General features: G+C 47.5%; 2 protein-coding genes across 21 annotated transcripts in view; one reads left to right on the forward strand and one right to left on the reverse strand.

Moving 5' to 3' along the window:
- SLIT1 (slit guidance ligand 1) overlaps nt 1-9,578 on the forward strand; it is a 192,343-nt gene extending 182,765 nt beyond the window's left edge. For both annotated transcript variants that reach the window (XM_055253653.2, XM_055253673.2), the window contains 6 exons: nt 903-1,140; nt 2,790-2,920; nt 3,387-3,541; nt 4,617-4,905; nt 5,221-5,432; nt 6,247-9,578. In XM_055253653.2, coding sequence (XP_055109628.2) covers nt 903-1,140; nt 2,790-2,920; nt 3,387-3,541; nt 4,617-4,905; nt 5,221-5,432; nt 6,247-6,485 — 1,264 coding nt within the window. In that variant the 3' untranslated portion in view covers nt 6,486-9,578. The remainder of the gene's footprint in view (nt 1-902; nt 1,141-2,789; nt 2,921-3,386; nt 3,542-4,616; nt 4,906-5,220; nt 5,433-6,246) is intronic.
- A 2,033-nt stretch (nt 9,579-11,611) lies between these two features.
- Nucleotides 11,612-27,293, reverse strand: part of LCOR (ligand dependent nuclear receptor corepressor) — a 167,970-nt gene continuing 152,288 nt past the window's right edge. For 18 of the 19 annotated variants that reach the window (XM_063628550.1, XM_063628555.1, XM_063628582.1 and 15 more), the window contains one exon: nt 11,612-27,087. In XM_063628550.1, coding sequence (XP_063484620.1) covers nt 22,737-27,087 — 4,351 coding nt within the window. In that variant the 3' untranslated portion in view covers nt 11,612-22,736. The remainder of the gene's footprint in view (nt 27,088-27,293) is intronic. The other variant, XR_008652609.2, reaches the window with a different exon arrangement.

A 27,293-nucleotide genomic window follows, 5' to 3' on the forward strand; every position in this document is an offset into this window, starting at 1 on the left:
ATTCCTGGCGTAAATCTCACTTGGTCATTGTATGTAATCCTTTTTATGCTGTACTTGATTTGCTAGTAATTTGTTGAGGATTTTGGTGACAATATTTATAATAGATATTGGTCTGTAGTTTTTTGTGATATCTTTTGTTGTGATGTCTTTGGTTTTGGTTATCAGGGTAATGCTGGTCTCATAGAATGAGTTAGAAAATGTTCCCTCATTTTTTATTTTTGGACAAGTTTGTGAAGAATTGGTATTTATTGTTTTTAAATGTTTGGTAGAATTCACCAGTTAAACCATCTGGGCCTGGGAAGTTTTCTGATTACTAATTCCTTTACTAGTTATAGGTCTATTCATATTTCCTATTTTTTTTCTTGGTTCAGTTTTAGTAGTTTGAATATTTCTAGGAATTTGTGCATTTCATCTATGTTATCTAGTTTGTTGGTATATTGTTGTTCATAGTATTCCTTTATAATTCATTGTATTTCTATGAGGTTGGTAGTAATGTCCCTTCTTTTATTTCTTATTTTACTAACTTGACTCTTCCCTCTTTATGCTTGTGTCCTAAGTCTCAGTTTTCTTTTCTGTAAAATGGGTGTAGTAAAATCTGCCTTGCAGAGTTATTGACATTGTCAGTAATCACCTTGGATCTTGTTAAAAAGCAGATTCAGTGGGTTTGCCATTTCCATCAAGTGTCCAGGTAATGTTGATGCTGCTGGACCAGGGACTATACTTGTATCCTGGTATCCTTTTGGCTCTCAGCTCTCTCATGAAAAGTGTTTATTAGGAGCGTCTTCTGTCGCTTCAAGAATCCATTTTCCCAAGATGTTTAGTGAATTTCTCTCCAGGGCTGTGGGAGAGGAAGATACTCCCTTCCTCCTTGGCCCTCTCTGACTTGTGTCCTTTCTTCTCAGTGGACAGCTCTGTGAGATCCCTCCCCATCTGCCTGCCCCCAAGAGCCCCTGTGAGGGGACTGAGTGCCAGAATGGGGCCAACTGTGTGGACCAGGGCAACAGGCCTGTGTGCCAGTGCCTCCCAGGCTTCGGTGGCCCTGAGTGTGAGAAGTTGCTCAGTGTCAACTTTGTGGATCGGGACACTTACCTGCAGTTCACTGACCTGCAAAACTGGCCACGGGCCAACATCACATTGCAGGTGCGTGCCAGGGGGCTTGGTCACAGAGGGGAGTCAGGGAGCAGGCGACCCTGGCTCAGGCCAGAGCGTCAAGATACATCTCTGCATGGTGCCCGGGGAACTGGAAGGACTCTGTGTAATCAAAACCTTTTGCATATGGGTATCAAAATCTCAGCTTGAACTAGTTTAAGCACAATTAGAAAGGTTATAGTGTCACAAAACCAGGGTAGGGGTGGACATGGTCTCATGGGTAACTGAATCCAGAAAACCAGACTTGCCATCATCCCCTCCCACCATTTCTTGTCCCAGCTACTCCTCAGTATCTGCCTCCAGTGCTGCAGACAGGCTTTCTGTGTGTGCCTGGAATGTGGCCAGAGTTAACTTTGGGCTTATACCTTTAACCAAATGTCCCTAGGGTCCCTTAACTCGTCCTTTTCATGCCTTCAGTTCCATCCCAGAACATCTTCATAGTGAGGGAAAATAAAGCAATTCCCACTTCAACAGCATTGATGAAATATATCAATAGTTTGCTAAACATTTTGGGGGGACGGAGAGGAGAGTGGTTTATATTGCATAGCACACGACAAAGAATGTTAAACTCTTCTTTAGTCATCTTTCTCTTTCCCCCGAATTCCATTCCCTGTCACAAATGCCACATCTTTCTTCCCTGTCTTTTGTCCTCTTTTCCTTTTTTCTCAGAACTCTTCAGCCTCTCAAACATGCGCATTCTTCTCCCTTCCCCTACGTCACGTCTCCAACATCCTATCCACTTACATAGTCTACATGGCAAGACGACAGCTAGCCTAACCGCCAAAAATAAAATTCACCAAAACCCTAACCAGCCATTGCCTCGGGCACGTCCTTGGTTTATCCTCATCTTTTACCAGACATTGATTTACAAAGGCTCTTTCTTGCCAGCTCTAATTCGGTCAGCTCAAGGAACATCTCTGATTGGCCTGGCGTTAGTCACATGCCCATCTCTGAACCAGCCTCTGAGTCCACGGAGATGGGGCAGTGTGACTGGACAGGCTGGGTCATATGCCCAGATCCACAGACCAGGGGTCTCTTTACCAGAAGAAACAGAGGGAGCAGGACAAAGCAGGGAAAAATGATCATGGCTCCTACAGCATCTTAGAGGGATCTCCCTCCTGAGGCAAAGATCTCACTTTTGCTTGCACGGTTCCAGCGACAGACACTACCTTCTGAGTGGCTCCTTCCACTAGGCTTGGATGACTCTGGCTGTCAGAGAGCCTTCCTGAACTTGTCCTCTCTGTAGTTCCCACCCTGTGCAGCTAGCTCCCCAAGGCCCACAGGACAAGGCTACCCACACCCAGCAGACAGGGGTCCCAGTCTAATTTTCCTCTCTGGGAAGATTGTCCTGAGGTCTCCTGGCTGCTCTTCCCGGCACAGAGTTTCCAGGCCTCAGGGACCCATCACCCTCCCCTGCCTGGACCTGGCCAGGCTGGCAGTGGATGGGGCTTGAACCAGAGGCTGCAGCCCCTATTGGTGCCCCCTGGAAGAATGGCCTTGGGGAGGCTGGCCAGATGGGGGAAGAGAGCTCTGCACAGAGCATCTCTCTTCCAATCTTGGGTGCCCTCTCTGCCCCATCTGCTAGCCTGTGCTGCTGCTGCATGGGGTGGGGTGGGAGAGAAAGTGCCACTGCCCATCAGGTCTCCACGGCAGAGGACAATGGGATCCTTCTGTACAACGGGGACAACGACCACATTGCAGTTGAGCTGTACCAGGGCCATGTGCGTGTCAGCTACGACCCAGGCAGCTACCCCAGCTCTGCCATCTACAGGTAGGGCTTCCTCATGCCCCCCAGCTGCCCTCGGGGGTACGGGACTGCCAGGGCGAGGTCTCCTGGGCCAAAAGCAGGTGGTTATCGAGACCTCTAGAAACCTGGGCTGCCTGAGTTTGACACTTGAACCACCTGGGTTAGCCCCAGCTTGGGGCTGAGGTCTCTAAGGCCTGTGCAGTGGCCCCATCCTTCCCCATCCCACCACCACCTTAGAAGAGGCTCCTTAATGGGGAGGGGGAGACTCGTAAGTTTGGGACCCCTGCCTCAAACCTCTCAGCCTTCCCCAGGGAGTCCAAGAAGGGGAGTGAAAGGGATCGGGTGATAGACCCTTGAGCCCCCCGAGTCCTTTTCCTTAGATATTTGGTCTGCTGGGAAGCAGCTGCTGGTGTTTCTGGGGAAGTGCCTAGGCAGGGATGGTCCAGACTGATGCCCACTCCCTGGAACGGGGAACCCCCTCTTCTTCCAGTGCTGAGACGATCAACGACGGGCAATTCCACACTGTTGAGCTGGTTGCCTTTGACCAGATGGTGAATCTCTCCATTGATGGCGGGAGTCCCATGACCATGGACAACTTTGGCAAACATTACACACTCAACAGCGAGGCGCCACTCTATGTGGGAGGTGAGGACCTGGCCCTGGTGGGGCCTCTTTTGCTGTCTGGCCTGAGGCCAGCCAGGAGAGCTGGTACCTAGGGACTGTACTGTGGGAAATGCCAAGTGGGAAGATGATCCTGGTGGTGGCCAAGCTGCAGGTGGACTGGCCTCGCTGCCTGGAGCCCAGCTGCTCTCTGCCTGGCCCAGACTGACCAAGAAGGATGGATGCTTGGGTTGGGTGCAAGGTCTGGCTTAGGGGAGGTCCTGGGACTGTCCAAGCTATCTGCGACACCTTGGGCATCTTTCCTCTTGGTTTTGGGCTAGAAGGGGCTTTTCAATGGCTTAAGGTCCATTCCCAGTCTTGGGGCCCTCAGAGGCCCAGAGCCACTGCAAGAGACTCAGGCACAGAGTCCCTGCATCAACCAGGGACTGCCTCAGCTGGCCTTAGAGGCTTTGCAGGCTAGATGACCCCGTGTACCACCTGCAAGCATTTCTAGGTATTGACGAGCAGGCTGCTGGATGCAGTGGGGCCATCTCCACCCTGTGGGAGGTGTGCTAAGGCTGGGGCAGAGGTGAGGGATGGCCCTGGGCCTCAGCCCAGCTCCGCAGCTTACTCCTTGTGCAGCTTCAGGCCAGTCATGAGCATATGTCAAATGGGGGTTAGCAAACCCTACTTCAGAGGGCTGCTGAGAAGGGACAGCCACAAAAGCAGTGACCTAGAGCCACATATGATATCTCGGTCCTGCCCCTTTGCTATGGCTGGGGTCTCTGGGAGGTAAAAGCTAGCATCCCAGGGAGAGAAGGCACCTTGGCGAGGGAAGCCAGACTTCAGGAACAGGCACCTCAGAGCCGCACGCAGCAGCTGGCCACCACCAGGCCTGATGCCCCAGCTCCAATCACAGAGGAAGCAGCTTTTCCCTTTCTTCTGGGAAAGGAGCCTGGGCCCTCCAAGGTGGCAAAGGACCTTGGATCAGGGTTGCAGAGATGAGGGACAGAGCCCACAGGCAAGAGGGAAGGCCATGGAGCTGCCCAGACCTCCGAGGTGGGTGCCCGGCATAGCCCAAGGCTGACTCAGCCCAGCTCTGCTCCCTCCCCTACCTCAGGGATGCCCGTGGATGTCAACTCAGCTGCCTTCCGCCTGTGGCAGATCCTCAACGGCACCGGCTTCCATGGTTGCATCCGAAACCTGTACATCAACAACGAGCTGCAGGACTTCACCAAGACGCAGATGAAGCCGGGCGTGGTGCCAGGCTGCGAACCCTGCCGCAAGCTCTACTGCCTGCATGGCATCTGCCAGCCCAATGCCACCCCAGGGCCCATGTGCCACTGCGAGGCCGGCTGGGTGGGCCTGCACTGTGACCAGCCCGCTGACGGCCCCTGCCATGGCCACAAGTGAGCCTGGGGCACTGGGGGAGCCCTTGCCCCTGCCTACTTGTTCCTTCCCCATGGGAAGGGCTGCCTCACAGTTTTCCAACCCATATTAGAACATGTGGCCCAAGCCAGGGTTTTATTACTTTTATCTGGCTTTCACTTTTTATTAATAGGACAAGGCCTATAGGGACACACACAGCCACATGCAACTCCCTTTGTTTCAGTCTTGGAAACAGAATAAAAAGACCTGTGAAGTCAGGGCTGGGCAGGGTGGGCTGTGTCGGGTGGGGTTTGGTTGGGTTTGTCCTCACAGCGCCTTTTTTCTGTCCCCTCCAGGTGTGTCCATGGGCAATGTGTGCCCCTCGACGCTCTTTCCTACAGCTGCCAGTGCCAAGATGGGTACTCGGGGGCGCTGTGCAACCAGGCCGGGGCCCTGGCAGAGCCCTGCAGAGGCCTGCAGTGCCTGCATGGCCACTGCCAGGCCTCAGGCACCAAGGGGGCACACTGTGTGTGTGACCCAGGCTTTTCGGGCGAGCTGTGTGAGCAAGGTCAGGGGCCCCCCTCCTGACATGCCCTCCCCAGGGTCCCCCACAAATTGCTTTAGCAATTTGACTCTTTCTTCCTCCCAGCCTCGGCAGCCCTTCTATCCTCCCCCAGCCCTGTACCATGGGCTACTATGGGGCTTTCAGAGTCCCTCCACCATCTGGGCACTGCTCCCAATCTGTCTCTCCTGGCCCAGTTTGCCCTGCAGCTCCCTTATCCAGGGTATGCGCCTCTTCTGGCTGGGGTCTCTCCTTGCAGAAGAGACCAGCCGGGGTAACAGCTCCTGGCCCAACCTCTGCATCTTGGCCCCATCACCTCATGACCTGGGAGCGGCAACAGGAAGTCCAAGGGTTGGGGACTCCTTCCCAGGCCCTCCCTGGCCTGCTTGACCAAGATGGCTTCTGCTGGAATCCGGACTGCTAAGGCTGGGCAGGGAGAAGCTGGAGAAACCCAGAACTCAGGCACCTTAAGGGTCTCCTAGGCTATCCCCTCCCCAGCACAAATCCTTTTCATAATGTTATTGCCCCGGAGCCTCCAGCCTCTCTTGCACACCTCTAGCAATGGGGGCCCCCCCCCCTCCCTCCAGCAGTTTAATCTGTCCTGGAGGGCCCTGACGCTAGGACCAGACTAGGCCCTGGGAGGAAGCTTGTGCATGTCAGTGGAGGCAGAAGTATGCTGGGGACAGAGGTGGGGTCTGAGAGCCAAAGGATCCACCCCATAGATGCTGCCCTCCTCCTCCTCTTCCTCCTGCCTCCCTGGAGGCAGCAGCTCACCCATGGGTGTGCCCTGAGGCTTTCTCTTGGTGTCTGTCCCATCCAGAGTCCGAGTGCCGGGGGGACCCTGTCCGGGACTTTCACCAGGTCCAGAGGGGCTATGCCATCTGCCAGACCACGCGCCCCCTGTCATGGGTGGAGTGCCGGGGCTCGTGCCCAGGCCAGGGCTGCTGCCAGGGCCTTCGGCTGAAGCGGAGGAAGTTCACCTTTGAGTGCAGCGATGGGACCTCTTTTGCCGAGGAGGTGGAAAAGCCCACCAAGTGTGGCTGTGCCCTCTGCGCATAGTGCTGGGCGTGGACAGGCGGGTGAGGGCGGGCAAGGGGCCCCAGCCGCTGCAGCAGCGGAGACAGTCGCCAGCAGCTGGGCTGGGGTGCAGGTCATCACAGGACGGCTCCTGGGCAGCTGGGCCCTCCTGGGTGGGGTGGTGCCAGAGCAGCCTTTTAAAAGCAAATTGCGCCATAGCTGGGGGCAGTGGGGGTGGGCGAGGCCTGAGCTGCGGGCTGCCCTCTCCGGAGTGCCTTGCACAAACAGGCGCTTAATAAATATTTGTTGAATGAATGTGTGCGTGAGGTCAGGCCAAGAAGTGCAGAACGATGACACCCCTCCTTACCTGCTACCTGAGTCTGGAGAAGAAAAATGACAGCCTTCCAAACCAACTCTTCCCTTTGGCCTGTGGCCCAGGCTGGCTTGGAGCTGGGTCTGTGGCCCTGGAAGCCTCTTACCCCTCTGCGGGCAACCATGAAGTACTCTCAGCCTCCCCAGGAAGCCAGCCTGGTTCATTCTGCTGCTACAGAATCTGCTGGTGGTAGGCCAGGCTCTGGAGTGGGGGTGTCGCCTCCTGCTGGCCAGGGAGGGTCGGACCCTTCCCCGCTGGGCTGACTGGCAGCTCTGCAGCCACTGCTTGGGAACGAGGCTGTGGGTGGAGGTGGTTCTTAGGACCAGGGCTCTGAATCCTAAAGTTCTAGGATGACTACTGTAGCTGCAAGGAGGGCTTATGTGGAGGAAACAGCCACAGGGGCTGCTCAGGGTGGCAGACCCCACTAAAGAGGGCAGAGGGTTCTTTGCTCTAGGTAAACAAACATCATCTGTCTCCAGACACTGGCCAGAGAAGGAGCATTGGTCCTGGGCTTCCCCAGCCACCAGTCAGCCACAAGCTGTCAGTGACCTATTGGCAGAGTGACTGGGTGTGAGGGTCTGGGCCAGGGTGCTTGACCAGGGAGCAGCTGGTTCAGAGTCCTTCACACCGCAGGCCAGTAGGGAGCAGTGGAAGGGACAGTGCTCTAGGCATTGGGAAGTCCCCGCTGGCTCTATCAATCACTCGGGGCAAACTTCTCCCCGCCTGGGCCTCTGGTTCCTCAGCTGTAAAATGGCTGGAGGTGGGGGGCGGGATGACTAAGGGAACAGTGTAGACTCCCCCACTGTGGTCTTGGGAGGCCAGAGGAGTTAGTTAGTTAGAAGACCTATCTTCATTGATCACATAAATAAGTAAGTATTTATGTGCCTAACCCGGGGCTGGGGACTGTGGACATTCTGGCCTAATGGACAGATGTGAATTCATCCCAGAGCATCGCAGGAACGACCAGGATGCCGGGAAGAGTTGAGCTGAGTGGGGGCTCCAGCCACAGACAGCGGCCCAGGCCAGAGGGTTGCTGGCAACAAAGGAGCCAGTGGTGGAAGAGGCGCTGAATATATGATTGCCTGACTGCGTTGTCTTCTCTTCCATACACAGTGAAAATGTAGAAAGATGATGGTTTGTGAGGCCAAACTGTGAATGGGCTAAAGGGAGGCAAAGTTGCACTCTCCTTCCCCAGAGGGCTCACCAAGAGGGCACACCCCTGGGAGGTTCTGGTGGGCAACGGGGGGGTGAGCATGTCCCTGCCCTGGCTCCCTCCACCTGTGACCAGGAGGCATGGCTGGGTGTATGTTCAGGTGAGGCTCAGAGTGGCATTGTGTCCGTGTCCCCTGCCCATGTCCCCCACCCAGGGCAGTGAGGGGAGCCCTTGATGTTGGTTAGAGGGCTAGAGCTGGGGTAGAGGATGCCTGGCATGTCCCATGCCACAGGGACTCAATCTAGCAACTATTAGTCCTGGTGTCCCTGTGATGGGAAGAGGGCAGTGCCCTGCCCAATGTGGGAGGTGTCCTCATGGCAGGATCTGCCCCTCACCAGGGGGCTGGGATCTACTTGCTTGGAGCTCTGAGCAAGGCCACAGTGCCCACCCCCACCCCCAAGTAGACCACAGCCTGGGCCTCATGGGGCTTCTCCCAGGCCCACATGGCATCCCTCTCTTACTTTGAGTTTCCAGGCCACCGTGGGACCCTGCAGAGCATCTGCACTGGGCTGGATAGGGCAGAAAAGCTCAAGGGCAGCTAGCTTGCCTCTTCCCTGGAAGAAATGTGCTCTGGGACTCACCAACCCTGAGAAAGATAGCTTCCCTGGCCACCACCATTCCCCACCACCCTGGAGAAGCCAATTTCTAGGCTTGAAGGGCACTGGCTGGCAGGAGGCCTCTTCATTCTGCAGGAGGTGGAAAGGGCACCTGTAGACAGGTGATACTCACCCCTCACCCGGCGCCATGGGGCTGGGAGGTAAGCAGCTGGCATGTTTGTTCCCAGGGAGCACCATGTGAGCATAAGGCTCCCCTGACCGGCCCCACCACATGGCCCAGCCTCCTAGCACAGCAGCGCTGACCTTGGTGCAGTCTGAGGATTGGAATCCACCATGAGATGATGTGAGAGTTGTGTGCCCCAGGATCAACTTTTTCTCCAACTTGGCCATCAACCAGCGAGTTGCTAAGGACCTGAGTCAGCACTTATGTTGCCTGTTCACACTCCGCTTGAAAGTCCGGAAGGCGGCTACTGCAAAATCACCCCTCTGAGAAGTCCTCTCTCCACATCTTGTCCCCCTTTGTGAAGACCCCTAGTTCGCTCTGCATTTTAGGCATGAAGAGATACAGCAGGGTGCGTCCCGAGGGAGCTGTGGCCTTGCAGCATCACTGGCAACAGGGCCAGGGCTCTCGGTGAAGGTGTCAGGAAGTGGAAAAGGCTGGACTTTGTCTCCTCTTTGCCTGCTGGTAGCCTAACCGCAAAAGTATCTCTTTATACAGAATACTTACAGATTCTAATATATATTTGTATTTCATTTTGTTATAGTATTTTTATATGTTAAAGTCAACATCCAGAGTCTTGTTTTGCCTTTCAGATGCTATGTGGTCGTGGCACGTTTTGTTGGGGGTTTCTGTAGTCTTGTTTGGATCGACTCCTAGAGGCTGGTTTAGAACAGGCCCATGAGGGAGCTGCACCTGCCCTGGAAGTATTGTTTTAGACTATGTCGATATTGTCTATTGTCTTCCATGTGAACATGACATTGATTCACTCTGCCTTGTTGGTCTCTTTTTCTCCACCGAGGGCGGGCCCGGTGCTGCTGGCATTCTCTCCTAGGGCTTCTGGGCTGATCACATATGGGCCACCATCCAGGGATGGCTCCAAGGGGCTACACACGTAGGATGTCTGTCCCTGGAACTCCCTGCTCTTCCTGAAGTCCATTCCTCCTGAAGGAAGGGGTCCTGGGAGAGGGCTGGGGGACACCCCCAGGGTCTGTCAGTGCACGGCCAAGCCGGGGAGGCTGCTCATCCTCATCTGCCATGACATGGAAATTCTGTAAGTTTGCGCACAGAGCCACACCCATCTTTAATCTGGCTCTGAGGGTTTCGGAGCCATCAGGGCAATCGATAGTGTGACTTCTCAGATGCCCTGTGAGGTTCACTTTCCTGTTGCTAGCACAGTGGCTCTTAGAAATTGGTGGAGAAAGCAGGCACACATGTCTGCAGTGGCTCCGTCACCATTCAGACGAGATCACTGTAAGCACAATTTTATATGACTCAGGATGGATGTCTGGGTAAGGCCAGGCCCGGGCAGGCAGGCTGGGCAGGGTCACTGACACTAAAGGGAAGCCTGAGCCAGGACCATGAGCCAGGACCATGGACAGGTTTCTGTGGAAAATTGGGCCAGGGCAATGGTCACACAGGCCACACCTTAACAGCACATGGGTCATCTTAAAAGCGGCCAGTTGATATAACTTCAGTGCCTTCAAAAAAATCAGGGATTTTGGAGGAAATGTAATGAACAGTGTGCAGGAGAGAAAATGTGTTCCAATGGGGTTGGATGCTCCTGTCTCACATGGCCAGTTGGTTACCTGTCAGTCACCTGGCTGTCACTTCTGATAAGGCAGCACGTACACAGACCCATTCCCCTGCCGTGAAGAAACAGTGACAAATGGGAACTGACAGTCAGGAGCTGTGGTGACCTGAAAGGCATGTTTTCCAATCTCATGCCAGCTGACTCTTACCATGAGTTAATTCTGTCAAATCTTCATCTTTTTAATTTTTTTTAAAAAGTCAGAACTCTCAATCTTTATGTAAAAAAAAGCTCATGAATTTTTTTTAAAACACTAGGCTAAAGAAAACATCTGTAGGCCATCAGTTTGCTATTTCTGAGTTAAAGTAAAATCAGTGGCAAATTTCACTGCTAAAGGGAAATCCCCAGCCAAGGGAATGGGCACAGCCGGGCTTGGTTGGGAGGGTGGAGGCCAAAAAGCAGTGCCCAGACTTCCAACAGGCGACATCCTGATTACTAGAGCTGCCAAGTTTTCCTGAGATTGGTGATGACACATCTCTATCGTCCCTAAGCCCAAAGCCCTCAGAGTTAATTTTTGAGATGTCCCCTCACCCCAAGGCAGCCAGTCTGCACCTCTGAGGTCAGTATTTGCATTATTCCACTACAGGATGACTACTGGAGGAAAAGAGGTCTATCTTAACAATGAAAACAACTAATCTGGAATGAGGTAACCTTCCAAATTCAGATTCAGAGGGGTGGCCTGGCAGTCAGCTGTGGGGTTATTTTTGCTGGATGTGGTTCTGCACAGTGATGGCACAGTCAGATGAGCTTGTTGTGGGCCCTTACGCTGACCCACTTCAAGCAGAGTTGAAAGAATATAATGAAAAACTCATGAGGCTAGCAAATGGAAGGACTTTTTCTGCCATACTCCAACAAGGGTGTTGAGAGCTGGGGGCAGCCCTGGCCTGTGGCCTGCACACTTCCCAGTGGCTAGCCTGAGGTCAGGAGTTTGCCCTCCATTGCTCCCTGCCCCTCAGGATGAAATGCTGGCACCCTTCCAACCCTGCCATGGGAATCTCAAGGATTCCTCCATTGCCTTTTCTTTTCCCTGAAGTTAGGCAGAACTCACAAAATAATTTATTACTTACATTAGCAAACAAGGTTTCTCTAAGCCGTGACACGTGGTGGAAGTATTGCTTTGTGGTTCCTTCTGGCAACTCATCAATTTTGCCTTAGGCTGCAAGTTGAATGCCCGGCTCCATGGCGTTCTGTGTCCTCCAGTGACTACACAGACACACTTGAATATCAAAGAAGTTTAATATGCTGCCATAAAATAAGCGCCTTGAAATAGCTCATGGAATAGAAGTCAATGTTAGAGAAACCCCTCCCACACATCCTCTGGCTCCACACCCCATCCTTCAAAACCAAACAAGAGAATCTGAAACAACACAGGAAATCCTTCCAAGCTTGGATTTCAGTGAGGGCCCCTCTACCAATAACAAGAACACAGTTTCCTACATGGCCTGATAGGAAAGCAAAACACAGAAGCACAAGAAGTCTACAAGATTTCAATATTTAAGAGACTTGGTACATATTCAAAGTTAAAATAACTCCAACTTTTATAGCTATACATATTGTTTTAAAGCAACTTAATATATTTTAAAATTTTATATATACACTCTCAAAGGTTCTTCAGGTGAGGTATGTAAACATTGTCTAATGAAAAATTTCAATGTTTCAAACCAACAAATTCACAGCATACATTGAATTTTCATCCATTAAAGACACAGTATATTCCTACACTCACTAACATAGTAGAAATCCAGGCCCAAGAGATACAGACTGATCTTCCGGGTGGCCACTTGCAGAATTTCTCATTTCACTGCTTCTGGAAAGACACTGTCACACAGGCCAGGAGCACACGCTTGGTACCAGGAGGGCACTAGGCCCTCTGGAGGCCCTGTCCTTGGGCAGCTGGATCACTGGCTAAGACTCACAAGACAGCAAAAAGAGCACAACTGAACAACTACGAGATCGACCTCAGCAATGACAACACTGGGAGGAACCAGAAAGACCTTTAAAGGAACGGTAGAGATTCATTTTAGAGCTCCCTGAATCCACAGCCGGATCAGCAGCCCCTGCCCTAAACTCATTCAGAAAGGTTGCAGCCTAATAAGAATAAAAATCCAACGTGGCACCTGAGCTTCAGTTAAATTGCATGGGCCTCCTATGGCCCCCTGGCCCCTCAAAGGCATTCATGCTAGCCTCAATTAGGGCCCTGGGCTGTGCTTTTCATACAGGTTGGGGTTGAATTTCTTAGTATCATAATGCATATGAGGAAATAATGCCATGAGTTTACAAAGATGACCAATGCTTGCACACAGCATTGGCCAATGACCTTGGAGGAGCTCAATTTTGAAAACTACTTGTTCCCTGAGGGTAAACAGCAGGCTTCTATTGAGATTAAGTGAGGCTAATATGGGGATTTTTCATACACGGTAATAAGACTTGGGGAGCCTCAGGCCAGAATTCTATTGTACCCTCACATAATCTACAATGCCCCATTCCCCCCACCCCCTACCACCACAAGAAGTAGTCACCTCCCCAATGATACAATACAGGTCAATTTCTTCCCTCTTGCTTGCCTTCAGGCTCAGCAAGGGAAAGTTTTATCCTAATGCACCCACTTCAGTCTAAAAAACACTAGTGAAAAATTCCAAACACCATCATAAATACAAAAGAGAAGACATATTCCAAAAGCCTAAAAAACTACATTACTTCTATTAATGGTTATCTGGGTGTGGGGTATTTATTTTCACAAAGTTTAGGACGGTCAAAAAGAGAGGCTGCTTAACAGCTTTAGAAGTCTGCTGAATTGGACACGCTGGGAGAAATGGAGGAGTGACTGCCCTCTTTATACTGACCTACATGGTGCAATCCCAGACACGAAGGCAGCTTTAGACATTTCAAGCCCAGGCACAGAAGAGGCTGATATGAAATGGGCTAGGTTTTAAAGGTAGGTCAAATATAGCCAAAGGACATTGAACTGGCCACTTACATTTCTATGGTAACAAGTCTTACATTCACTCTATAGCCAAATGAGCTTTGCCTCAACTAGATTCTGGAAACCCTATAAATTCATGAAAAATTGCAAAATTTTCCATCTACGTGCCCAATTTTGATATGTCTGGTGCTGGCAGATTTCTCATCCACTGCTAGAGTTCTATGACATGAAGGAGCGTGCAGACAAACAGAAGCAAAAATTCAAGTACAGCAACCTCTCCAGCAAAGGCAAGAGGTCTTAGCAAGAGCTGTTCTACCCCCACCCTATCCTCTGAGACAAGGGCCAATGTGGGCCCTGGAATAAATGTTTACCTAGGATCTTATTGCTTATGGGCAACACATCAGAAAGAACACCTGGAAATCTGCTCTGCAGATCTGGGTACTGACCACTGACCAGTTTATCATACACCTGTGTGTGTATATATATATATATATATATATGTAATATATATATAATATAACATAACCAGATGAGAAGAAGGGGCAGTTAAAGCTTAGATTTGATGTAACATTACAGATCAAAGGCCCCAAACAGCTCTCAACCTGCTGGTTTTTGTTCTTTCTCCATGTGTGAACTGTGTTATGAAAGGAAGTCCACTGCTCAAAATATATTCTATAACACTACAGTGCTAACCAACATCACTCAGAACATGAATTTGTATACAGCACAGGTAATAAATATTTTTAGAAAACTATTTACAACATTACTTCTTCTGAACATTTAGACGAGAGCAAAATTTATTTCTTCCTGCAAAGTTAAAAAAGTTCTGACTGTCTAGTTCAGTGCTAAATTCCCTGGCACCTAGTTTCTCATTCACATTTCATCTTAAAATCAGATTTGCTTACAAAGTCTCTTAGAAAAAACATTCTCCAGCATTACTGTTCAAGTGTCTGCCTCATTCATTTAGAAAAGACAAAGGGAGGCCGTAAGAAAATATGCAAATTATGGTTCAAATGGATGACAAAACCCCTGCATGCCTAGTCCCAAAGCTCCCTGCTGTCCTGGAGTTGCAATTCTCAGTCCAGCCAGCCCTGCACAATGAGGATCATGACTAACATGGGGGTGCCCAAGGACAGGGCACAGGGAAGAGGAACATGATCATAAAGCACTGGTTCCATCCCATCTAGGGGTGCTCTGAATTGTAGGACAGGACTCCTGAGAAGTAAAGCTGACCACATCTTAGAACAGATGGTATCATTCTGTAACCACTGGTTACAGGGGGACTGGCCCACATCTGCACAGATGCACACTGAGACAGGGAGAGAGGGGAGGAGGAAGAAGAGGAGAGCCAGGTGCTCACGAGCAAAGTCAAGGTGCAGAAGGTAACATGCTTATCTCCCATGATTAGAGTGTGAATAGGTGTCTTTCACCAACATGAAAGGGGAACTGGAAATACACCTTAATGCTTTCTCTAGGCAACCAGTGGTTTCTCCATATCTTACAAGCATGGGTTTGGATTTCCTTGGAGCTACAACTAAGGCTCATTTTCCTGTACAGGCTGTTAAGTGTACAGCTGAATGTACCAACTGTGCATGCAAGAAGTAGGCTGCGTGGGGCACACCCGATGCCATACAGCTAAATGTACCAACTGTGCATGCAAGAAGTAGGCTGTGTGGGGCACACCCGATGACATGCCTGGCACAGCCATACCCACGATGGGAGTCCCACTTTGTTGTGGGACGGGGTGACAGTGGGGGAGACGCGCTTCTGTTGCATCTGTCCAAATACAGTGAAGGTTTCAAGGCCACACCTTTCTGCTTTCACTGTTGTTTTGGAGCTCAATGGTTGAGCATGGTAGCTGGGGAGGATGGGTGGCTAGAAAGAACACTTTTTGGAAAGCCCTTTCGACAGTTAATTTTCTTGTTAAAATAAATACTTTCTATAGAAGTATTTTAACAGGAAAATATCACTATTTACACAGTGAAATAAATTCCACAGTGGTGTGTATAAATATTATATATACGTATTTGAAACCAGTTACTAAGTCTCCGAGAACTATTTAGAATGCAGAAACCACACTAGTGAAATCAATAACCTTAAGATATAGTGACTTTAAAAATAATCCCTACCTGTGGTATAAATATACAAAATTATGCAAATCTTGTTGGTATAGTCTCTTTCCCAAAAATTAGCTCCCAAATACCTCAGCTTTAGCTACAAGACAACTATGAGGTGCAGATCACAGAAAACTGGGGTTAAAAAAAAGTGGATAAATTGAATAGCATTTAAACCCAACAACTAAATACTAGAGGAAAATAGAGTTTTGAGAGAAAAATGCTTCTAATGTGACAAATTTGTATTCAGGGCTGCACTGGGGAAGTGGGGACTGTCCCAGAGAATATCCCTCCTGGAAGGGGGGTGGCGGCATAAGCAGAGGCAAGAGGAGGAAGGGCAAGGTGACAAGGATGGCTCCTCAGAACGAGCAGGTGACTCGGGCTGGGCTGGAGAGCCCTGAACTTGTTCTGTCTAAAGCTGCTGGTGTCCTGACAAGATGCCACAGACATGCTGGTATTTTTAAGAGAATGTGTGGTCTGCACTCAAAAGTCAAACAGGCAAACACCAGGCATTTATGTTCACATATCACAACCAGAGCTTGAAGAGTGAGAAACCTCCAAGTATATGATACAAAAGAGAAATGAAGGGTTCTAGGGGTAACACAACACATCGCATACTTTCAGGGAGAGGCACTATTCTTGGCTTTAAAAGTTCATGAGTAATTTGTTTGTGCTGAACTGCTGTTAATGGAATGTCTACTACAGTCAAGTTCACTCTGATTCATAAAAATGAAGACTGTACTTTTAAAGACTGCACTTTTAGTTTTCACTACATACCCTAATAGATATGATCATATGCCCACAATTTATTAACAAGTAGACAATCAGCAAAGGGGGATAATTTTTCTTAACGCAAAAGCATTATTCAGGAATAATCTGTAACAGCAGCTGTGTACTGAGATGAACAGGCAAGATACTCTAAAATCTAAAAGAATTGCTGGACTGTATGAAAAAATGTTGGAGTATATGAAAAAAAAAAGTTGTGCCTGTCTACACAATTTGATCTTTAATGACTACTATAAGGATCAGTAGAGCTTTTCTACAAAAGGGTCAGGAAGTAAATATTTCAGGCTATGTGGGCCACATATAGTCGCCTTTTTTTTTTTTTTACATAACACTTTTTTTTTTTTTTTTTTTTTTTTAGACGGAGTCTCGCTCTGTCGCCCAGGCTGGAGTGCAGTGGCGCGATCTCGGCTCACTGCAGGCTCCGCCCCCCGGGGTTCACGCCATTCTCCTGCCTCAGCCTCCCGCGTAGCTGGGACTACAGGCGCCTGCCACCTCGCCCGGCTAATTTTTTTGTATTTTTAGTAGAGATGGGGTTTCACCTTGTTAGCCAGGATGGTCTCGATCTCCTGACCTCGTGATCCGCCCGCCTCGGCCTCCCAAAGTGCTGGGATTACAGGCGTGAGCCACCGCGCCCGGCTACATAACACTTTTAAAAAGGGTAAAAAATCCATTTGTCCAACCTCTGGCATATTGTAATACCATGAGTACCTGATTTTTAAATGGACAGTCTATGCTTTCATGAGGCATGCATACTGAGCACCCCGTGTGGGATGGTCCCAGCTAGGGGAGAAAGTATGTGTGTCTGTGCTCACCCGGCAGCATAACCACACAACTGCCCCTCTGAAGGATGGAGCAAAGGACATCTCCTGAGCACTGAGCATCAAGCACTGAGGCTCTGGGAAAAGGAAGATCAGACAGAGAGGAGGTAAGTGGAAGGAACTGAGCAGCTTCTGTTCAATCCCAAGGCAAAAGCCTGAGCAAGGACACACTCCACGAAGTGCTCAGGGTGGTTCCCCGGGCCCCAGGACGGCATGACACAGCACAGCACAGCAAAGCCCTGAGAGCTCTGAGTTTCTGCCTGAGTCTAATTATCTATAAAGGAAAGAGAATGGACCCTCAAGTCTTCCAATCCATCCACTGTAGAATATAGGATTCTGTTCTGATGTTTCAAAGGATGAATTATATTGAAGGCTGCCTCAAAAGACTTCCCAGTCTGGGCAACACAGCGAGACCTCATTTCTGCTAAAACTGAAAAAAAAAAAAAAAAAAAAAATTAACTGGGTGTGGTGGCATGCACCTGTAGTCCCAGCTACTCAGGAGGCTGAGGTGTGAAAATCTCTTTGAGCCTGCAGTGGGCGTCATAAAAATGAAGACGACTATACTTCTAAAAAACTGCACTTTTAAACTACATATCCTAATAGATAAGACCATATGCCCATTGTACTCCAGCCTGGGGCGACAGTGAGATCCTGTCTGGTGGTTGAGGGGGGTGGTTGAGGGGGGTGGGGGAGGCCCTCCCACAAATCTGCTTGTTTTAAATACAGTAATCTTTTTATTTTTCCCCTGAAAAGGATTTGAGAGCAAACATGGGGAACAGCACTTACTGCTAGGATATGAAGACTGCCTTACACAAATTGATTTTATACTTAAAAAAAATTCCAGTATTTCAGTGGATATCAAGTCATAATAAGACATCAAAGTAATACTAAGAATTCAAAATGATAATTGTTTCAAAACAACTAAAACGATCAGCGATTTGGGGCCACTGACAAAAATTTTTCACTGACAGGACATTGAATCACATTAAAAGAAAAAAAACAGCATAGAAACTCATACTTGTGTTGGTGCGGTGGCTCACTTGTAATCCCAGCACTTTGGGAGGCTGAGGCGGGAGCACTGCTTGAGGCCAGGAGTTTGAGATCAGCCTCGGCAACATAGCGTAACCTCGTCTCTACTAAAAAAAAAAAAAAAAATATATATATATCCTTATCCTTGAGTTTTTGGAAAAGGAGGAAGACTATAATAGCTTTTCAGTCATACTCTGGTTATAACTCCAATTTTTAAAATCATTATTAAAGCACTTCAAAAGCCTCTATGTTTTATTTGTTGGCTTACCTTTAATAAAACTATTTTGAAAGTATGTGGCTGAAAAGGTATCAGTGCCAAAATATTATATAAGAATAAACAATGTTTTGGGTTTGTGATCAGACTTTGTTTCTACTTTGTGAAAAAACATTTTCCATATCTAAATGTGACATTCAGAGGACTAAAAGTCCAACTAAAGTAGTCTCAACTAATTTTACCAGAAACAAAATCTTGGCTTACTTTAATAAACAAGAAATAAAGCCAGAGTCAGTTCTGTGTGAATGAAATGAGAGGCCCAAGCCACATAATTTTAGAACTCTGAATCCCTATTTGCTTATGGGTTCCAGCTCGATAGGGTAAGGTGGCCTCATTTTGGCTACTGTGATGGGTTTTTTTAAGATGGAATGCTAAGGTTGCTCAAGTTTAAGGGGATAGTAGTGCATATCAATATAACATGTCTCCTTTGAAAACAAAATTGAGACAAGGAAAATGGGAAATGAAGAACAGAGAGAAAAGGGCAGAAGAGAGAAGGAAAATCAAGAATATTTGTTCCTGAAAAGGATGACTTTCTCAAGCAGGGATCAGCAGATGTTTTCTGAAGGTCCAGATAGTATCTTAGGCTGTAAGGGTCACACGGGTCTCTGCCGCAGCTACTCAACTCTGCGAAAGCAGCTGCAGACAGTACTTAAGAAAATGGGTGTGGCTATATTCCAAACACATTTTATTTACACAAACAAGCGACCAGCCCACAGTTGGCAGACCCTTGACAGATCATCTGGAATCCGAAAGGCAGCCTGCACAGAACTTGCTGACAGTAACACTACAGCATCTCCAGCTTGTATCACATAGCATGCTATATTTTCCTACTTGGCTCTTAGGTCCACTAATCAACAGGAATGCTGCCCATAAATGTGAATGACAGCTCCCACCCTCACGACCGAATCCATTACAAAGCAGGAAAAGAGGCCAAACCTAAATTCAAAGTAATTATCTTGAAGTGATGCCTTTTACTGATGAGCTATCTGAACAGTGAGAAATTCGCCTGCATAGTATGTGATGCATAGAGATCCCATTAGAAAGCACCACATACGTAAAGGGATGACTAAGGGCACCTCTTCTATCCATACGATTTTAGGAACAATACAGCAGGAGACTCACAGCTTAAGATTATCGTTTTAGATAAGGCTGCACAGAAGTCTTTAACAAGGAATCCAAGGGGCTAGTGACTGGTGACTTACAGACACTAATAGCATTCCTATGAAGGAAGCCTCAGGAGCAGAACAAAGGTTCGCAATCTTCCTGCTGTGCTGCAAGATTGTTACCTGTCTGAGGAAGTGCTAGGGGTGAGGCTCAGGACCCCAAGTGAGGGAGTGGTCTCCTGCATGTCCATCTATAGCAGGGAGTCTCGTGGGATAGAAGATGGGTGTCCTGAAGAGGGCCCTCCTCTAGGGGAGCTATGGTAGAGCTTCAGTGATTGCTTCCCAGGCATCTTCCAGCTTCTCCAGAAACTCAGAGAATACCAGTGTCCTTTGGTCATCAACTTCAGCCCCAAGACCGGGACAGTCATTTCACCGAGTGTACACCCAGGAGAATTCCTTTCTGATTTGGAATCGGAATGTGGGATGGACTGCTTTTGCATCTGGTGGTAAGCCATTCTTGAAGATGGCTCTGGGAAGAAGGTTTTTGCAAGGTAGGGAAAACAATAACAGACTTGAGTCAATACCACACCTGAGCTTGGAGGTGGTGTCTGGGAAACTGCTTTGCCAGTACCTGCTGTAGGCAACAAAGGGCCTTGCAGGATTGGCCCTCAAGTTTTGCTGTTTTCTTTCTTCTATTAACAAAATTAACTGAATCAGCAAAAATGAGATTCAACAAATATAAAAAATTCTAAGCTTTTAAGTGTCATAATTATGTAGACTCTTGGTCTATTTAAATGTCCTTATTATAAAGTATAAGTTGATTTTAAAGATGATCCATTGCATTGTTAGGTATATAAAATACATACATACACATTAACACCTTTTCTCACACACAGCCTAGAATGGGAAAGAAGGCTATTATTTTTAAGTGAGCTTTTAAAAATGAAAAAGAACTTAGAAAAGGAATGGAATGAATTACAAACTTGGAACCGGAAAAGTTCCACCCACTTACTACCTTACACCTCTCCCTAACCTAATCCAAGCACCTTACAAGGTAGTCTGTATGCAGCCAAGGGGGCACCTCTTCTGTACAGGAATCAGCATGCCTGACATTGGCAAACATCAGCTGTTTAAGTCACCACAAACACAATATCCAGTGACAACTATATGAAAAGATATTTTTAAAACCTTAAAACCATCTTTTAAGATTAAATGAACCTATTCAAAACACATTAATGCCTCTGTGCAACTTAATGCTGAGAAAGGGTTGCCAACATACACACTCAGCAGTTTTATTAATGTAGGTAGCTCTTGAATGGCCAAAGTCAAAGATACTAAAAAGAAAAAAAAAAAAAAAAAGACTCATTAGATAGAGAAGACATGAAAAAAAATCAGGGCTTCATAAGATAGCAAGCTTCTCTAGCTATGAAATTCAACACAATTCTAAATTTCTCACAAATCAAATACTTTTCTCCAGTCTTATCCAATCATCAGAAGTTCCCATGATATAGAGCAAACCTTTAACAGAATGGGTAGAAGGCCTGTATTATCATGATTTGCATGAAAAAAGTCCATCTGGGCTTATCTAAAGAGATCTGAAACAACCTAAATGGAAAATTTTTAAATAAAAAGGACAGGGCAGCAGCTGTCCATACAAGCCGATTTTGGTGACAGAACCGGTTAAGGAAGCTGACTGAGGCTTCAGCAACCAAGCCTTTTTTTGTAGAGTGGCCCAATGGAAAAATCAAGTACACGCTGCGCTATAATAATGGAGAAAGGTCATAGGCACTAGGTTGAAGCCAATGCGCCCGTCTCAGGCTTCACCTGGGAAAGGCAAACGAAGTCATTAAAATATTGTGGCTCTCACTTCTGAGACACGGAATACAGCCAGACATGACATGGCAGGAGTGATACTACAAGCATTTAACTACTAGGATGGTGTTAATCAATCAGAATGAATATCTACTTCAACAAGTACATTCACATTGGAGCATACAGCTGAACATCAGCTCTGGGTGTAGGGGGTGTGTGGGCTCTTCACAGATGTTGGAGCTGCTTCCTCTAACTGCAAGGCTGCTCTAACCTTTACATAACTCCGTGCTGTTTTAGATCTTTCTGAGTCTGGTACCAAAGTGGTATTGGGAATGCTCACAGAGACCCTGGGCTACTTTTAAACCACCTGTCCTTTGCTAATTACTCAACTCAGGGACACCCAAGCACACTGCATGGGGAAGAAAAAATTTTACTGTAAAATTGGGATTGGGAGACATTTGTGGCTGATAACCACGTCCAAATGCACCCAAACACACATGGACATACACATTCTTAAACCTATTACTGGAAATAATAGTTCGGCTTTCTTTGAATATGGAAGTACTCTGGGTAAGAAAGAAAATAAGAGTCATTTTCATCCTAATCATCGAATTACAGCTACAAGATGGAAAAAAAAAATCCTAGGCTTTTTCCTCCCAAAGTAGGATGGAAGCCTTGCAGGAGTGCTAGCAAAACCAGAAATGAAGAAGATGGTGAGAACTAGTAATACAGTTTGGGGATGCAAATGATTTTTTAGAGGTTGTAAACAAAAATTAACACTTGTGACATATCTCTTGTCCCATGGGCACATAATTTAGAATACATGCTCTCAAATGACAAAACATTAAAGGTGAGAGGAGGGACCAACAATGAACATTATCTTTTTAAAAAGGGGGTAACAGAAATAGTAATCTTTTATAATTATAAATCCTCTGCATACCATAAAATGATTTGGTTTAGCTTTCAAACATCATCTAAACAAACAAACAAGACAGAGAGGGAAGTTCACTGCTGGGGTTTGCAAAGAGGTGCATCTGTTCGTGGGCAGATGCTGCAGGGTGGCTGCTGAAAAGCTCCTTTTATGTGCATGATGGTGGTCTTCTCGGCTACAGTACAAGTGCTTGTGCATCAAGTATAAAATACAAGCCTTTAATCACATAGATCAGCTTTTTAGCTTTTGTAAATTTTAAAAACAAAAAGGATAAATAAGGCACTGTACTTTTAAAAACGAAAACTGCTTGGTTCCAAGTTTAAAACCCAAGGAACAACCAGAATATAATATATAACTTCCCTTAGCCTCAGAGAAGGACTCTGCAAGTTCCCTTCTCCATCTGAGATGCATTTTCTGACATCTCAAATTACGGTGTTCTCCATTAACTGTAAATTTGAAAGGCTTGATAAGCTTATAAAAGCAGATTTAGTTAATGCAAAATAAAAGGTTACTTCTATAGAACAGTTTTACTCTTGGCTACCATCTTTCCAATCACTTTGCATCCAGCCGCCTCCGTTTGCTGTGCGAAGAGTCCAGTTTTGCCTTCAGCTTTCGCTTTCTCTGAGCTGCACTGCTCTCTGGGGTTTTCGTTGAGGGTCTGGCCCGAGTCTTTCCACTACTCTGCTTCCTGTTCGTGGCTTTCTGAGGCCTTGAAGAGGATTCACCGGCACCCTTCTGTTTTGCAGGTTTCGTCAGTGTTTCCGAGGCAATAGACTGGGAAGGCCTTTTGTGTGTATTCTCTTTTTCTTTCCTGGAGGGAGGGCAGCTCTTCCCAGTGGACTTTTTAGGGATCTTCACTTTATTCTCTTTCAAAGACATCTTTTTGGGGGGTTGGCTGCTTCTGTCCCTTGCAGCTGGCCTCTTGGCAGCAGGGGTTTTGGTGGCTCCATCAGCATGCTTTTCTTTGCTGGCTTTCACCGCAGGCCCCTTGTTCTTACTATCTGGAGGGCTGCTGCCTTCTGTTCTCTTGCGTTTACTCTGAACTTCTGCTTTAGGCAAGATTTCAGACACCTGCTTCCCTTTCCTTCCCTTCATTCCTTCAGTACTCTTGGGCTTAACAGGAAAGCCATCTGCATCCACTTGCAGGGCAAGCTTGGGGGACATCAGAGGGTTGATGCATACGCTCTTACGACTTGGCTTACTTTCCACAGCCAGAGCATCTGGGCATTCCATTTTCTCATTCTTGATTAAACGTTGCTGGGCTCTGAGCTTTCCTCGAATATTGGAATATTTTCTAAGAATCCGGGTACTGGCTGGAGTGGGCAGGTTTGCTGGAGGATGGCTGTTTCTATCTTCCTTGACTTCCTCTATGCTGTCTTCAGAATTAGGGCTGGGGCTGACATCACTGCCATCTTCTGGCTCCACTTGATCAGGATTCTCTCGAAATTTAGCCCAGAGCTTCTGCATTTTCCAATTATTCTTAGCAGGGGTAGCTCCAGGAAATTTCTTCAAGTGCTTTTTCAAGCGCTCAGCCTGTAGTGAACTGGGATATAGGCTGGAAGGAGCATATTTCTGAAGAGGATGCTTGACAGGGGGAACGTCTCCTGGAAGGCGAGTATTGAGCTTCTTCACAATGACTAGAGACCGGGTTTCCGTTGTCTCTAAGAACCATTTACAAACATTAGATAATTTAAAGTTTGTCATAAAGAGCATCTGAACAGGAGAAAACTTCTGACCCTCCAATGAACTCCTACATTTCCGTGACCTTTTCTTGCTTTTCCAAATCTCTTTCAGTTTATCTGATTTGTTCCTTGCTCTTGGTGTTGGCTGTCCTTCTTTCTCCAACTGGATCCAGCCCTTCTGAACTTTCATGTACTGGGCATTGAAGTTGGCAATGAGCTCTTGGTTCTCCTCCTCAGCACACCATTCCATAAACTTTGGCTGTTCATCTACCATGGTGTCAACATCGTCCTCATCTAGGGGGTCTCCACTCTCTGAAGCTCCATTTTCCTTTGGCATTATGGGGTTTACTTGTGCAGCTTCCTTTTCTGAAGTCACTTTTGAAGCATCCAAGGAGCCCAGAGAATGAGCGTGTCTTAGGTTGTAGGTTGAAGAGGTCAATCTTTTAGGCCTTGGAACCGATTTTGGTGGCATAGCAGCATCACCACTTCCACTACTCGACAACCCAAGAGAGCTGCATGGGGCATCACTGTCATCATCTTTTTGCTGGGTGTTTTCGTTGTCTGCCTCATTCACAGCTTCCTCCACATGCTGTGTGGGAATATGCCCTGGCTCTTCTTTTGCCTGTTCTGGGTCCCTCTTACAAGCAATACTTTCTGAGGGGATATGAGCGTTCTTCTCATCCATTTTAGACTGAACATAGATTTCCAATCTCTCTCCAGGCAGTGGCTGTCCAGCTGCGGTTATGGGGTCCCTGCTGGGGAAAATCTCTCCTCCTAACTCCTTGACTTCTTTGTCCAGCATGTTTTTCAAAGTCTGCCTGGTGATGATCCCCTGGTGATGATCCCCTTCGCCCTCCTGCTCAGCAACTTTCTCGGAGGGGCGTTCACTGACACTTGGCTTTTCTGTGTCCTCCAGAGTTTCTGTGTGGAAACTGTCAGGTGGAAGGCCCTTAGGTGTTGTCCCACCAGGGTGCCCTTCTTTTTTTGAACGTTTTGCACTAGGATTTTTAGGAACTTTGATTTCAAGACAAGCTGAGGAAGAATCTGAACTCTGATTTCTTAGGCATCTGTCAGCAGAGGAAGAATCCGAAAGTTGACTTCTTAGGCACCTATCAGAGGCCTCAGGGAATTTTTTACCTTTTTTCTTCTTCTCCAAATTCTCTTCGAGTGAGTCAATGCTTGTATCACACGTGTCTTTTTCTGACAGGCATTTTACATCATCATCCTCTCCCTCTAATTTTCCTGTACCACCTGCTGCCTCACTTTCCTCAGTTTCACTGGGGTTTTCATCAGTAAAAGTGCTGCTTTCCTTCAAGAGTGGGTCGACATTTAGCTCCTGGGTGTCTCCAGACTCAACCTCAGCACTGATGCATTGGTTGTCCTCAGCCTTTCCCAGACTCATGGGGGGCTCCAAGCCCATTGGGGAACTCTGATTTTCTGAGCACTGAGGACTTTCTTCTCTACTGACTGTTTCAGGAGGAGAATGAGGCCTAGAAATGACATCTTCACTGCCTCCCCCGGAAAAGCTTTCAGTGGAGGGAAGCAGGTGACAGTCCTGGGGTACACTCTTCTCCTCCGTATCTGACAGTGCAAGTGGTGGTTGGTCGTGTTCAGGAGAAGACATCCCACTTGCTGTGGGAGCTGAGACTGTGGAGCCACCTTCTGGCAGGTCCTCTTCAGGAAGGTGAGCAGGGAGAGGCCACACCAGGCTGGAGGCTGTCGTTTCCTCTGACCTAGGGGAGGTGCTCAGATTCGGCTTAATCTTTGTGGGGCAAACCTCAGGCTCTTGAGGTTCTTTTCCAGGTGAAACGTCTCCACCTCCTTCCTTGTGACAGGTTATTTCCTTGCTAGGTTCTTCAGGGTTGTCTTCTCTGGGAAGCTGCACATCTACTGTATGTCTAGGGGCTGGAATTGTAAGGGTCTGCTTAGGAGTGAAAACTGCCTCTGATGCCAATGCTGAGCAGCTTGCTTTTTCCTGGGAGTGTAAATTTCTGGCCAGTGTACGAACAGTTGGCAGCTCACAACAGTCACCATTGAAAAAGTATCCTCGAGTACTCTTTCTGGCTGTTTTCCGAGAAGATAATATTGATTTTTGATTCTCAAAGTGGCATTCTGTTATTGGTTGACTGATATAAACAACATCACACTGGTTATCATAATCATTTATCCTCAGCCCTGATGCCCTTTTACTTTTCCGAGCTGTCTTAATGGAGGTTGATATCATCTTGCTTCTTGAGTGTCCATTTGCTGCTTTGTGTACAGCTGGCATAGGGCCGGGGCCTAACCAACCATCTTTGGAATGATCAAACTGGCCCTTATCACTGGGATGTAAATGGTAACCCACCTTATTTCTTCCCAGAGAGTGAAGATGGTTCTCTTGCTTTGGCCTTGCATCTTGTTCATTTGCCTCTAAATCCTGGCGCAAAGGTGTTTTTGGACACTGTAAAGTATTCTCTTTGTCAGCAGTTCTAGATGAGTTCCCCATAAACCCTGAGTTCCAAGCCTCTTCTGATAAAGCTTTGAACGAATTTCTTTGAGGAATAATACAGGTATTGCCCTCCTCACTATTCTCAGCTGCCATTTTTACTGTAATTAGACTTTCTACTAAAGCTGAACTCTGCATATGGTCTTTACCATCCTCACATATGTTCACATTTGTGTCTTGCTCTTGTCCAGTGGTTTGCCCCTCCAAGCTTTTAGGGATGTGGTGGAAGTTCACTGAGGAACAATTAGATGCAGTGAGGTATCCCGGAGTGAAACTATCCACTGAACTGCTATTAATAGAATTCGGTTTAGTGGTTGGAAGTTCAGAGGAATCTTTCTGGACAACAGTCAAGGCATTCTCTCTTCCATCTACAGGGTTTATCTCAGGAAGAGGCTCCTTCGGGGTCTGTTCCGTCAAGTGTAGAGGGCTGTGAGAGTCTGACGAGTCTACGAACAAATCTACAGAAGCAGAAGACTTCATATTGAGACACAGAGCATCTTTTTCCTTATGTTTGGTGCTGAGCTGGGCACAGCCAGCATTGCAAGTGGATACATCCATTGCTCCAGAATCAGAACGCTGCAGGTCCTCAGTGCCTGGTTGAGATTCAGTGTACAGGTCGTTCAGAACACGAATGAATTGCTTTTGATGATGAGTACACAGTTTGACCATAAATTTCTCCAGTGGGGACTTCGACTGATTGTTAGAATCTACTGCTTTTGCCTCTGTTGAGTTCTCACTAGACAAAGAAAGAGAAAGAAGGAATTAGTATGGTCATTTACCAAAGAACCATTTTTACATTATAAACTTCACCCGATGTTATTCATTTTATTATTTATTTATTTTATTTTTTGTAGATACAGGGTCTCGCTATATTGGATAGGCTGATCTCGAATTCCTGGCCTAAAGAGATCCTCCTGCCTCAGCCTCCCAAAGTGCTGAGAT

Source organism: Symphalangus syndactylus, chromosome 2 (assembly GCF_028878055.3).
Source record: "Symphalangus syndactylus isolate Jambi chromosome 2, NHGRI_mSymSyn1-v2.1_pri, whole genome shotgun sequence".
In the NCBI taxonomy this organism is placed as follows: Eukaryota; Metazoa; Chordata; class Mammalia; order Primates; family Hylobatidae; genus Symphalangus; species Symphalangus syndactylus.